Here is a 14,126-nt window from a genome sequence, read left to right on the forward strand (position 1 = left end):
ACCATGTTTGATATCAGTTATGACCCAACTACTAGCCACAGAAAAATTATTTAATTATTAAGTTCACTTCATAGTTACCAATACTTCAAATTACTCCTTGGGTGCTCTACTAAAAACAATGTATCACACCTTAAAAACTATAAACACCTCCCCCCTTCTATTTAACCATATAATTGATTTTTTGTGGGAATCAACAAGATAGTATCTTCAAATATCCACCAAAGAATCTTGCAACCTGAGTAACACATCAGTCAACATAAATGCTAAGTGTATGTTCTTACAGGACAACAGTTATATCCCTGAGACTGACGGTCAAACATGGCAAACTCACTTGGCCCCCATATTCTGACTTTTTTCAAAGCATCGATCTATTACCATAAGGTCTTAACCTCTTCAACTATTCTATATGCAGTATTCAAGACTTCTTCACGAAGTCCCAGTAGAAATGGCAGTAAAGACCCAGAGAGATAATGGTACAGGACCTTTAACTTCATCTTGAAAACTTGAAACAATGTGTAGTTTATCTTGTGAGGACAGGTTCCCTGCAGCTGTAGGCCTGAGAAATGGTAACTATCAGCAGGGGAAGGATTAGGGCATCAAATGACACTGAACTCTGTGTTAAGTGAACTGGACCCGACACTCGACCGGAATAAATGAAATGTACTTGGCTTTCTTGTTTCTGGAGCTTTCATCAATTTCTCTATCACTCCCTTCTAGTTCGGAATAAAAGGTGTGAATACGCTGCCATCTGAGGAGATGGGGGCTTCCCTACAAAGAACAAGGGAAGGACCCATGGAGAGGCCCCTGATCCGCAGTTTCATTCTCCACCACTTTCAGTGACCTGCAGTCAACCAAGGTCCAGAGGCAGATGATCCTCTCTTGATGTATTGTCACAGGGTCAACAGCAGCCATAGCAAGGCCTACGTCATTCATTTCATCTCATTACGTGGGCATTTTATCATCTGACATCTTCGCAAGAAGAGTGAGTATAGTATAGTATTTTCAGAGACCACGTTCTTAACTTTTATTACATTACATTGTTACAATTGTTCTATTTTTATCATGCTGTTGTTAATCTCTTACTGTGCCTAAATAATAAATTAAACTTTGTCCCAGGTATGTAGGTATAGGAAAATCATAGTATGTATAGGGTTTAGCACTATCTTGGGTTCAGGCATCCACTGGGGGTCCTGAACTTATCCCCACGGATAATAAGGGATTACTGTAATATCCTTAGCTTTCCTGGGAACAGTAACGTCCTAGCTTCAAAATAGCTCTAGAAGTTGGCGGATCACCGTGGTTCCAATGAGGCTGGGACTACCCCCGTGGAGCAATTGATCCTGGATGGGGATGAAGAACGGATTTTCTAGTTGTCACAATGGTGCTGAGTATCCTGGAATGTGGGACAGTCCTCCACACCAAAGAGAAGTCCAGCCCCTGTGCCAGCAGCACTCACTCCTTCCGATAAACACTGAGCAAGATCCATGAGGTAGGGACACTGCCTTGATTCATCTTTGTAAAGGAGTCCCTCACTCTTGAGCACCTAACACAACACTCACAGTCATCAGACAAGCAAAGAAGAAATGGAAGGAAGGAGGAAAACGGGGAGGGGGAGGACAGGGACTATGGGCATTCTAAATTCCTGTTCTGCCACTGGAAGGGCCATGGCCCTGGAGAAGTTACTTAATTAACCTCTTTGAATAGGTTTCCTCGTCTGTAAAATGGAGGTAATGGCTCTTATCACCACAGATTTATTGTCAAGATCAAGTAAGAGAACATGCCCAAGACTTACTACAGTGCTAGCAGGTGTTCAGTGATCGTTAGCTTCTCTTCCTTCCCTTCCCTCCAAAATCGCTAGCTGTCTCTATTCAGATGTCTTGTAACATCAAAAGGCTGACTCTTTTTCACACGAGAAGTGAGTTAGTGAGTTGGTAAAAGGTGAACGGCAAAGAATAATTGTCCTCCTCCCCCCCCCCCACCCATTACCACCTTCACCAGCAATGCTGAAGAAAGGGAGAAGGATGAGCTATCTAGGGGAGTCATTTCTATTCCCATCTCTCTGCGCAAGAAAAGGCTTTATTTATTAGGATCAATGAGAAAAGATGTGAGGTTCCCCAGCTCTCAAGATTATTTTCCCCTCCTTTCTGAACTCCCCAAGTTCAGGACCCAGAGGCCAAAGTCCTTCAGCAACACCAGAAGCAGCCCTAAGCGTAATCTATCCTGCCACTGCATCCCAGGGACACCTCAAAGGGGAAAGCAGCACATGACCCAGCAACAATGGGGGCACTCCCCCAAACTGGGAACTCCCTGAGAGGAGACTGTGTCTGTCCTCCACAGGAATTTCTAAGACTACATTATGACTGAATTGCCCAGTGGTCACATATGTGCACTCAGCTAACTAGAAGGGGTACAGGAGGGGTGCTGGGGGGTGGGAGGGAGAGCCCTTCTCTCAGGGCTGCCAGCTCCTGACGTGGTGCCAACTTCTGGCTGCTCATCTCTGGGTTGTCTGCCCATCACCTAAAGAATTAATTTCCTATATTAAATTCCCTGCTTGAAATATCATGTGGTTTCTGGTTTCCTAAACTGAACTCTGGACTCCTTAACCTCTCCAAAGGGTTTTCTCAAGAACGACCCAAACCTGTATTATCAGGGTCATTACAAGAACTAAAGGTTATGAGTGTAAACAGCACAAGTAAATACTCGAAAATGCTCTCCCTGTCCTCACATAGAGAATCTAAGGGCAAGCTGCAAAGTAGTAAAGATTTAGAAGATCTTCAGTTAAAAATTCCAGGTCCAGGACGCCTGGGTGGCTCAGTGGGTTAAGCCTCTGCCTTTGGCTCAGGTCATGATCCCAGAGTCCTGGGATCGAGCCCCACGTCGGGCTCTCTACTTGGCAGGGAGCCTGCTTCCTCCTCTCTCTCTCTGTCGGCCTCTCTGCCTACTTGTGATCCGTGTCAAATAAATTAAAAAAAAAAAAATTCCTCAGGAAGAATCCAAAAGGTCTATATTCTCCCTGGGTTCATTAAAAAGAAATCCCTTAAGCTAGTTTTCTTTTTCCTCCCAATCTCTTTCCCTTTCATGATAGAACCTTTCCCCCATGTCAAATAGAACCTGATATTTTCCTTCACAGAGTCATCATCCTATTCTCAATCCACTGCCCCAAGGATTCTCTCAAACACGCAGCTGGGTAAAGAATTTTCCAGCACAGGGGGCGCCTGGGTGGCTCAGTGGGTTAAAGCCTCTGCCTTCAGCTCAGGTCATGATCCCAGGGTCCTGGGATCGAGCCCCACATCCAGCTCTCTGCTCCTGGGAGAGCCTGCTTTTTCCTCTCTCTCTGCCTGCTTGTGATCTCTCTCTGTTGGATAAATAGGTAAAATCTTAAAAAAAAAAAAAAAAAAAAAAAAAGAATTTGCCAGCACAGGGTGAGCCTCTGTCTCTGGAGGAGGGGAAAAAAAAAGCCTGAATTCACAGAATGGTTCTTATTCTTGGTCCTCATCTCAGCCTGGGAACCAGTAGAAAAACACACAGGCCAGGGCCCACAGCTAGCACAATGTAAACCAGCCCTGTTCCTGTCCTTTGGGGCTGTTCTCTCAATGTATATTTTAATTATGTTTCATTGAGACTTACCAAGAACAAAAACAACTTCAAATATTGGCCATTTTTTTCCCTACTTCAATTAAAAAATACAGTTTTTGTTTTGGGTGGTTTTCATTACCAGGATTTTAACGTTAATACTTTTTATTTTCCCCTGTATCAAAAAATTCAAGGCTCCTCAACACTGCAGACACAGCAGCAAGACTCCCCGATCAATTCAATACTATAAAACAGAGCAGCAAAAAGGTCAAACCTCAAGCTCCTACAGAAGCAGCAGCATTCTACAGAACACAGCATTCTACGGTTCACTGTGTGTCATACCTGTGTTCCAGTTCTGTTCACAGAAAGCAACAAAACACCATAATCCTTTTCCCCTGGATTCTAATTCCTCAGACTGGAATAGGCCGGCTTCTACATGCATGTGTGTTATTTTGTGCAGAGGCTGGAGCGCGCTGCCTGTTCCCACCCCGTCCGCCAGGCGGGGCTACGCCAGCTTCAGAAGGCCCCGAACCACACCTTCAGTTCTCCCCGGGGGTACTCCTGTGCCATTTAACACTCTCAAATGATACAAAAATTAGCCTCAGTTTTCAAAGACGTACAGCAGAAAGCTATTCAGCTAAGTACAACTTGCAGCCACTGAGGTCGGAATATAAAGTAGACTTCACCAGGCAGAACACAGGGAGTCAAAAAAATGAATTGCTAAAAGCTGCCTTGTAGATTTAAGGTTTTTGTTCTTTTTAAATAGGATAATGAGGCCAAGGAATGCAGAGCAAGGAACTTCCTGGAATAAAGCAAAGTCTGTCCTGACCGCCAGGCTCCCCAGCATGTACCCAAGCACACAGCCCTCACTGCCTTTTCTGTGCGAGTCCCAATCACAGGTCACGTTCCCCACCAAAGACAGGAAAATTCTGACCCACTTGGAGAAAACGTTTTGATAACAAAATTGCCACCCAAATCAACTTCAAGAGCTTAAAGAGCTCAAGTTATATGTACTGAATTTCAAACATTTTGCCCGGCATCTTAAAAGAGTTCCCAGATTTAGGTGTAACCTTAGGTTGTGAAGGTCAGTGATCAGATATAAAACCACTTCTTTTCATGGATTTAAGACAGACATTCGAATACCATATCTTCGATGGGTACCAAGACCTGAGCTTGGGGCTCTAGGGCACTGGTTCATAAACCTGACTGCATACTGGAATCCCTTTTCAGAAGCTTTAAAAACAAAAATGAAACAAAAACTTGCTGCCTGGGTCCCATCATCACAGACTTTTCATTTAATGAGGGATAAGGCCTGGGGGTGCCTGGGTGGCTCAGTGGGTTAAGCCGCCTTCAGTTCAGGTCATGATCTCAGGATTCTGGGATCGAGTCCCACATCGGGATCTCTGCTCAGCAGGGAGCCTGCTTCCCTCTCTCTCTCTCTCTCTGCCTGCCTCTGTCTACTGTGAACTCTCTCTGTCAAATAAATAAATAAAATCTTAAAAAAAAAAAAAAAGAGGGATAAGGCCTGGATGTCAGTATTTTGAAATACTTATGGTGATTCTACCAGACAACAAAATTTAAGAACCACTGTTGCAGGGAACAAAAAGAAACAGGTAAAGTAGAAACAACCCAAAAGCCCATCAACTGATGATTAGATAAATTAAATGGGGGGTATCCATACAGTAGAATAGTACTCTGCAACAGAAAGAAATGAAGTCCTGTGCTACCCCATGGTCGGACTTTATAAACACCACATCAATTGAAAGAAGCCAATCACACAAAATGGTATGATTTCATTTATACGCTATATCCAGAATAGACGACTCCACTGAGACTGGGATGGCTGCACGGTTACCCGGGACTAAGGGAGCTGAAGAGAAATGGGGAGTTACTGCTAGTAAGTACGGGCTTTCTTTCTAGGGTGATGAGAATGTTCTAAAATTGACTGTGGTGATGGCTCCACAACTCTGAACACACTAAGTCACTGAATTTGTTATAACGGGTGGAATATACGGCATGGGAATTCTAGCTCAAAACGCTGTTCTTAAAAAAAAAAAAAAAGGACACAAATATAAATGCTATGCCCAGCTTTTAATGAATTTACAATCTAGGTGTACAGGGGGAAAAAAAAAAGATACACAGTCAAGACAAGTATCAGAGATTTTTAAAAGCAATTTAATAAAATTGCTAACAGAAAATAAGAAGTCTAGGTTCAGGCTTCAAAGCCAAAATGATTCGATTTTTTTCTTTTCTTACACAATCATTCTTCACTTACTTAAAAAAAACAAACCAAAACAAAATAAAACAAAGGCAATGGAGAGCTCAGATCTGGCCACTATACTGTTACTCCGGCCCCAAAGTCTCCATTTCCAGGCTTGTGAGAAAGGAGTGACTACTTAGCTTTGCCAAGGAATTTTTTTTAATCCTCCAGAACACACGCTGTTGATGGGATTATAATGAGTCTCAAGAGTCAGTTATCAACAGGACCATTGAAAGATGGACTTGGTGATCTAAATCCTTCTCCTGTCCTAGATTTCTCTTTACCACGAGAGTTTAGGCCAAATAAATTTACATGCTTACATACACAGCAACTCTCATATATAAGGCTTTATGACACAAAGGTATTATAGGTCGCATGCAACAAAGATGACTGGTTAAAAGTGCCTTCTACACTAAGAGTTCCTAAAATCCTTCTTTTTCTTCATCTTCTTCTTCTTCTTTTTTTTTATAAAGTAATCTCTACACCCAATGTAGGGATCAAACTCATGACCCTGAGAGCCAGAGTTGTATGCTCTACCGACTGAGCCAGCCAGGTGCCCTCTTCCTAAATTCTTAATAGTTAAACAGTTTTTTGTAGCAGGGGCTGACCTATAGAAAACTCCCAACTTTAGGCAGAATGGAATTCTGTTTAGCAGTCTTGATTTTTTGAGGGGGGTGTCCATGTGTATGGGAGGTTAGTGTAAGAACACCATTTACCCCCTCCAATACTGTTTGAGAATGTAAATATTATTAACTTGAATGTATTTTTGCTTTTCTTTCTAGAAAACATACCATTATCAACTGAGCAATTGAAAAAGCCTTGGCCTGTATCTTAGAGCTGTTTAAATAAACATTTGTTGGAGCATATTTAAAAGCAGGTGACAGGGGCGCCTGGGTGGCCCAGTGGGTTAAGCTCTGCCTTCCGCTCAGGTCATGATCTCAGAGTCCTGGGAACCAGCCCCACATCAGGCTCTCTGCTCAGCAGGGAGCCTGCTTCCCCCTCCCCCCCCCCATCCCCTACCTACTGCTTTGCCTACCTGTGATCTCTCTGTGTCAAATAAATAAAATCTTAAAAAAAATAAAAATAAAAAAAAATAAAAGCAGGTGGCAGTGAAATCTTAGTAACCCCTAGAAATAGTTATTACAAAATATAAATTCTTTTCTCCATATTACAGTAAATTTAAAACAAACATACAGCCAAAGGTAAAGGAGGCAGGCCAAATACTGCATTTAGGAAACCTCTGTTCCTATATCTTGATGTGCAGCACATTTCAGCAAACCTTCATAGTGGCTGGACCATGATCCACTCGATGGCAGCATCCTTAATTAGATGAATAAGACAATAATTCTGAAAGTGCCTTGTTTAACAATAAAGACTAAGAAATAATATATTTAATGTTGAAATGTACTAACTCAAAACCCTAATTTAAGCTTCAACAAGACAAATGGGAGCTCTTATGCTTGCTTCAATTCAGAAATGCCCCAAACAAGAGACCCGTACTTAACTTGAGCCAACAAGTTTCTCCTAGCCATTTTCCACTCAGATTCTCCCCATCCTACCCACTGACCTTCAACCTAGCTTAACCCAGTCTCTCCCACTCTTCGCCATACTATGTATCTTCACTATCAAATTTATTTTTGACTACTACTTGAAAACAAAAAAAGCCAATGGAACAGGAGAATATACCAACTTACTAGACAAATAAAGGTAAACAAAAAGTCTGGAGCTAACAGGTTTAGTTAAGAAAAAGGAAAATGGTCCCTGAAGAATGTGATGTCTTAACCCCAATCCTATCCTTAATCTGGAACACTGCTGGGATCCCAGAATTTTGGGGTGGTCCTGGGGTGCCTGGCTGGTTCACTATAGCATGAGACTCTTGAGCCCGGAGTTTTGAGTTTGACCCCAAGCTGAGCACAGAGATAACTTAAAAATAAATCTAGAACAACAACAACAACAAAAAGGTCTTGCCTCTCTAAATTAAACCCCTCTAGGTCTGTACCTTCCTTAAAAGGCCCCCATGCAGCAATTCCATTGACAGGCTATACTTACTCTCACTGTATTTAAGGTCCACCTGCCCCAATACACACACAGTTACTGAATTTCTTGTTAAGTGGAAAAGGTGCAGAGATCAATCTTTTTGATTCCTGCCTTTCCTTACCCGGGTTTTTCCTCAATTAATCCACTTTTAAAATAAAGTAGGAGCTTTTCCTTCTGTTTAAAGTTTAAGTGGTCCTGGTCTACTTTGGAAGCGGTGAGTAAAAGCCACTGGAGTCAGACTATGTAGCTTTGATTCCCATCTTCACCACTCGATAATAGTTGGGGCACCTCTGGTGTCTGGCTGGCTCAGTCAGAGGAGCATGTGACTCTTGATTTCGGGATCATGAGTTTGAGCCCCATATTGGGAGCAGGGATTATGTAAATAAACAGATGAATTAATTTTAAAAAATAGTTGGGGCACTTTAAGCAGGACTCTTGGCCCATTTACTCCCCCTGGAAACTTGAGATAATAGTATTTCCCATGGGGTTAGTGCGGAATTATGCATGTGAAGCAATTATTGCAGCGCCTGGCACGAAAGAAGTGCCCAATAATTCATCTAGTATCATCTTAATGCCAAATTCTCCCTGCACCCAGGAGTTTGCACTGAAAAATTAACCCCAGATCAAGGAAAAATTAAAGAGAAAATATTATTTATGCAAAACCCCCTTTAAATTATGCCCAGCCAGTAGGTAGGCAATTTCCAGAAAGATGTGCTTACAGCCCACAGAAGGGTTCTTTTCTACATAGCTCTGAAGGATATTTCATCCTGAATGAAAGTCAGTATCGAAAACAAATAGTCTATTTGGCTTTCAACTCATCCCGGTAATCTTAAAGACAGTTCTTTTTCTCAGTATTGTTTATAAAAACCCAAGTTAATGAGAAAGAAACATGCCAAAAGGCCCAAGTTATTTTTAATGCAGAAAAACTATTGTGAACTGTGTATTTATTCTCCAACATGCGGCTTTTATAATCTCTCAAAAGTCTAAAAAGTCGTATTTTAAAAAGTCAAGGTGTTCTTTGCTCAACATTCATTCAGATGAGAGGCCTGTCCTATTTTTCTTTTTAAAAATAATCTTATCAGTCTAGTCCAAGATCAACTTCATCCCTTCTCATATAAAAGTACTTTAACTCCCCAAGACACCCTTGGAAAGGGTAATGGATGGTTCCTTCCACTTAACGGAAATACAGAATCTAAGGCTCTCCATACTACCCTGTTTATCAACATCTCCTCCCCACACACAGAATGAGAAATTGTATCCTAATACCACCTCACACCTGCAATTTCTTTGACAGAGGTCAGAATCTATTTTGACTCCATGGAAATCTTTCCAGAATACCAAAAATTATTTAAGATCAAACAGATTCTAAATTTTACTCCATTTTTTTCATAGCCTTCAGATATGAAAATTATGTCTGATTAAAGGTGGAAAAGTAGTTACCTTATCAAATAAAACTGTATATTCACTTTTAAAAGAGAAAACAGTACACATGCTTTTTGAGCTTTTGTGTGTGTGGAATATTAAATCACACAGTTCTTTACCATATTATTTAAGAATAACAGAGGACTCTAGGCTACAGTTTAGAAAAGCAAAAAGTCCATTAGCCTCATATCCTTTGATCATGAAGACTACTATATAAACGGCTACACAGCTATATGAATACTGTTGAACAGCAGCTAAATTGAAAAGCACAATTTACTTCATACTCGTGGGAGTTGGGGGAATACGATCCTAATAATTACTGGGAGAAAGTTCAAGGTAAACAGCTTCAAAGAATAAAGCACAATAAATTATCAAAAACTTAAAATCTTACTTTAAATCTTCAAGATAAATGTAAAGCTTCACAGATAAGAATATAAACATACGCTCTTACTGCACTTTTTACGTTACACATTTCCTTGAACCAAGTATTTTTTCCTAAGGAACCAATTACCAAAAACAGTTTCAAGTATAAATATCTACTCCTTTAAAAGTCCCTACAAAGTATGAACAGAAACTTTTCACTTTTACAACAATTTACAAAACTTGTTAGGAAAACACTATGAAACACAAGTGTCCCTTCCCTCTGCCTTAGCGAAAGAAGCAACATGCTAAGAAATCGAGGCAAATTCTTAAAAAACAGAAAAACTACATAAAGCATCCAAGGAAGAAATAGTTTATGATAGCAGAACTTTTACTAACAACCTAAAATCAAGAGAATTTCTAATCTACACTCGAAACTCTTACCCTTGACAGCACAGAGCAGAATATCCTGCTTTACACATTTTGTAACTGCAATTCTGAAACGTTAAATCCAAAGACAAAGCCGCCCTGGGGAAAATAACAATTGCGCAACAGATCAACAGCTCCAACTTGTCCCTTGGCCCTGGCGCGGCAAGGTTTGCACGCTATAAAGCAGGAAAGGGCCAACCAAGGGCCGCCGTGACAGCCAACCGGCCACTCTCATGGAGGCCGAGTCCACGCACGCGGCGTGCGCCACTGGGAGGCACCGCGCGGAGATCGAGCTGGGGCGCGGCGGCATCCGACCTCAGTCCGCCGCCTCGCCCCCCATTTACCGCCCCGTTGCCAGGGGATGACCTCGGATCTGCGAGTCCGAACTTTTTCCACTACTCTAGCGAGCGCGCAGGGCCGCTACGGCCGCCGCACGTCGGGGCATCAGAGCGCGCCCGGCACTTCGTGACCTCTTCCCTCCCCCACCTGGGGGCTGGGCTTTCTCGCTAGGCTGCCTACCAGCGATCCGACAGACAGACCGACGGATTGCCCTGGAAAGCAGCGCTCTTAGACGGCTCAGCGGGTGGGCGCGCAGCGTCACCGTCCGCTCCCACGGAGGCCGTGGGAGGGGGCGGCGGCAGAGCGGGGGCTCCGGGTCCCAGTCCGGAGGGGACCTCAACTCCCCCGAGAGCGGCCCCGTGACTAGGCACATTTTTGCCGGCTCCGAGGCGGAGGAGCAGCGCAGCCCCGGAAGGGCCGGGCCGCGCCGGCTCAGACCGCCAGCGTCCGCCCCCTCCTCCAGCCCAGCCACCACTAACTCCGGGGGCCAGCTGGGGCTCCGGAGTCCCAGCTCCGGAAGCTGGGGACGCGGCTAGCGAGGCCCCTACGCCCGAGAACGAAGCCTCCAGGCCTCCACCCATCCACCCTCGGGGGCCGCACCGCCTACTCCCCTCGCTGCCCCTTGGGTCCTCGTGGCCCTCGGAGGTCTCGCTTCTCTCCCGACCCGGGCCCGGCGCAAACGCAGCGGCTCTACTGTGCGGCCGCTGCAGTCCGGACTCCGGCGGTAGACGGGAGACACCGGCTGCGGCTGTCCCCGCCCGGTCCGCGGCTCCCTCACTCCCCTGCCCCCGTCCGGGCACCACCGCGGGGCTCCCAGGGTCTGGGCAGCACCTGCTGGGACGGCAGTCCGGGCGGCGGCAGCTCCAAGTCCATCATGATGAGCTGGTGACCGTGCTCTGGCGCTCCCCGACGGCGGCTGTGTCCCAGTTGCCGAGGCGCGGCGCGGACCGGGCGGCGGCGGCGGCGGCAGCAGCGGCGGTAGCTCCTCCAGGATCCCCGGCAATCGCTAGTCCGCAACACGGCCCGAGTGGCCAGTCGGGATGTTGCCCCGCTCCGCCTCCCGCCCCCCCCGAGGGCGGGGCGAGAGCCCGGGTCCTTCCTTCCCAGGCTGGCGGCGTAGGCCGAGCTTCCGAAAATCCCCCACCCCCGCTCCAGCTGACGCAAGAAGCTCGCTGGCCGCGGGTGGCGAGGGCTGGGGGTGTCCTTGGGGTCGGCCGTGGGTGGCCGGGGGCAGCCATGGGTGGCCACGGGCGGGCGGGGTGCCCGGAAGAGGGTTGTATTAGCTCTCCGCCTCCTGAGCTCAAACCCTTCTCCCCCCGCAAGTAAAACCTAGGCTCTCGGCCCGCGAGATTAAGAGTTGTTTGCCGAAGGTCGCTCGGATTCGGGCGCTTTGAAACAGTTTAAACAGTTGGAACAAACACGCCTGGAGACCCGGCAGAGGCGCCGGTATCCGAGTTGCGCCTCCCTGATTTGGAAATGCAGAACCTTGCCGGACTTTATCTCACTCCACCGCTCGAGAGTGGCGCCAGCCCTGGGGGCGGGGGCTAGAGGTTTGGACCCAAGCCCTGCGCAACGCGGACTGCCCTCTCGCCCTCGGTCCCCTCCGGGGTGGGGGCCAGCGGGACTCGCCCAGGGCAGATCTGGACCGCGCGGGGATCTCGTGCTCGCAGTCACCCTGAACGCCCTCTGCTTACTCCCCCGCCCTGGCACTCCCGCTGGGCCCAGATCGCCAAGGGCAAACGGGGAGGTCTCTTTGGGTCGGGAGAGTGGTCGGTATGGCCTAGCAAGAGTTTTCTTTTCCCACCAGAGCGCACACACCACACTACAGATGGCGTCTTTGAACATTGCAGTACTACAACATAACGTAATCTCTACAAGTTTCTTTTCACGTACCCAGGGTAAAATTTTAAAAATAAGAATAAGAAAGACCAAGTTATAAAATAGTTTGGGTAGTATGGATCTGTCCTGTAAAAACATACGGTGTCTAGGGAAAAAAGTAGTCAACAAAACAGTAGTAACATCACGAATGATTTTTACCTTTCTCGTTATTTTAAGTAAATTTTAAGTCTACTATGAATACGTATTACCTTTTACGTTAAAAGCGATTATTTAAAAAGTAATCATTGTCCACGAAAAAACTTCAATTATTTGAAAACAGGAATATTGTGAAATTTTGAGAGAAGAGATAAATGGTTTTGTTTTCTCTTATGCATCAACAATCTTTCTAACTCTTTAAGAACAATCTTTTAGTTTCTAGTTTCTTGGAATTATGCAAAGCTGGGTGAAGTAGACAGTGTTGTTAGAAGTTTTACTATTTCATTCAAGAACCTGGCAGGGGGGAAAAAAAAAAGCCTGACTATTGCAGATCAACGCCCCCCCCCCAAACTGCAAAGAACTTACCTTCTCTTGGTTGCGTAATTTGACACTCCCAGGATTTATCTGTAAATTTATATGTTCAAATATTCCTTGAGATAAATGAAGCCTAAATTAATTGCTTGTAATTGAAGGAAACGTCTTCAACTTGAATTAAACCTTTTCAGCTGTTACTTAAAAAGCCAGCAAAATGATCTGAACATTGAAAACAAGCTTAGGAGCAATTACTTAAAATGAACCTGACATGAAACAAGCAGAGACATAATGAAAAGACATTTCTGCGTCAAAGAAGGGCACAGAAGTATATTGTTTAACAATTCAAGTTACTTATTAAAACTATTCCATAGGAGAAAGTAGACAATGAACCCTGGAGGCAGGACATACCAGAGTCATATATGACACAGTTGCTGCCCTCAAGGAGTTTATAAAGTATTTGGTATTTCCTTGTTAAGCAACAAATTTCCATTGAGTTTAATGAATGAAATAACCTTTATTTTTCAAAACTGTAGTTGCTGGGAGTGTATTATTTTAGGCATCCCCAGAGTACATATTTTCAAAGGGAGGAGAATAATATGATAGCAGTCTAAACATGTTAAAGAAAATAAACATTAATGAAAGCTGCTTGGTGTTAAATGGTGATTCCACACGAGAAAAGGGAACCCTAGTCTCAGACCATCCATGTCAAAGAAGTTCCCAGATTTTGTAGACACTAAAATGACGTTGTCCTCATGTGAGAACCGGGGCTCTTCCTTGTTTTGTAAACTTTCCTATTGTGCTGTGGGGGCACAGATACTATGCACTGAGAAGCTGTGGAGGAACAGGAAGGAAAATGCTGGTTTTCTTCTGTCCTGGTGCCATGGGAATCTTTACTGCCTGCTCCTCTAGCTAATAGTTAAAATTTCCCCCAATTTGTTTCACATGCTACTAAATCTTGCACATTTCCATTGATGTCTGAATTCTCTGCTGTCTATGGAAAAACAACCCTCCATATATGCTTCAAATGTTTCAGAATTATAATACTTTGTTCTAGAGTTATTATTAAAAAAAATAAGCATTATTAAGTCTTCTGAGTACATAAAGTTTGGATAGTGGTGATGCAGTGACCCACTTACTTCACCTTCTCTGTGATCTAATCTGCCAAGTTTGACAAGGCTATGAAAGCACCTATGGCTTCAAAATCCTTTATCACCTTGAGGCGACTTCCCTCTTTTTTTTTTTTTTCACTTTCTTTCTATGTTATTTTTATTTTTTAAAAAGATTTTATTTATTTATTTGACAAAGTGAAAAAGACCACAAGTAGGCAGAGAGGCAGGCAGAGAGAGGGGAACAGGCT

General features: G+C 44.4%; 1 protein-coding gene across 6 annotated transcripts in view; it reads right to left on the minus strand.

Moving 5' to 3' along the window:
- The window catches only part of NFE2L2 (nuclear factor, erythroid 2 like 2), a 34,343-nt gene extending 22,854 nt beyond the window's left edge, over positions 1–11,489 (minus strand). For 2 of the 6 annotated variants that reach the window (XM_032356036.1, XM_032356034.1), the window contains exon 1: positions 10,097–10,579. Coding sequence is in view for 2 of the 6 variants with exons in the window: in XM_032356038.1 (XP_032211929.1) it covers positions 11,252–11,296 (45 nt within the window). In the remaining 4 variants the exon portion in view is untranslated. Of the gene's footprint in view, positions 1–10,096; positions 10,580–10,600; positions 11,015–11,251 lie in introns of those variants that run through there. The other 4 variants (XM_032356038.1, XM_032356033.1, XM_032356032.1 and 1 more) reach the window with 4 other exon arrangements.
- Between the last annotated feature and the right edge of the window lie 2,637 nt (positions 11,490–14,126).

The sequence above is a fragment of the Mustela erminea genome, chromosome 8, assembly GCF_009829155.1.
Source record: "Mustela erminea isolate mMusErm1 chromosome 8, mMusErm1.Pri, whole genome shotgun sequence".
Classification (NCBI taxonomy): domain Eukaryota; kingdom Metazoa; phylum Chordata; class Mammalia; order Carnivora; family Mustelidae; genus Mustela; species Mustela erminea.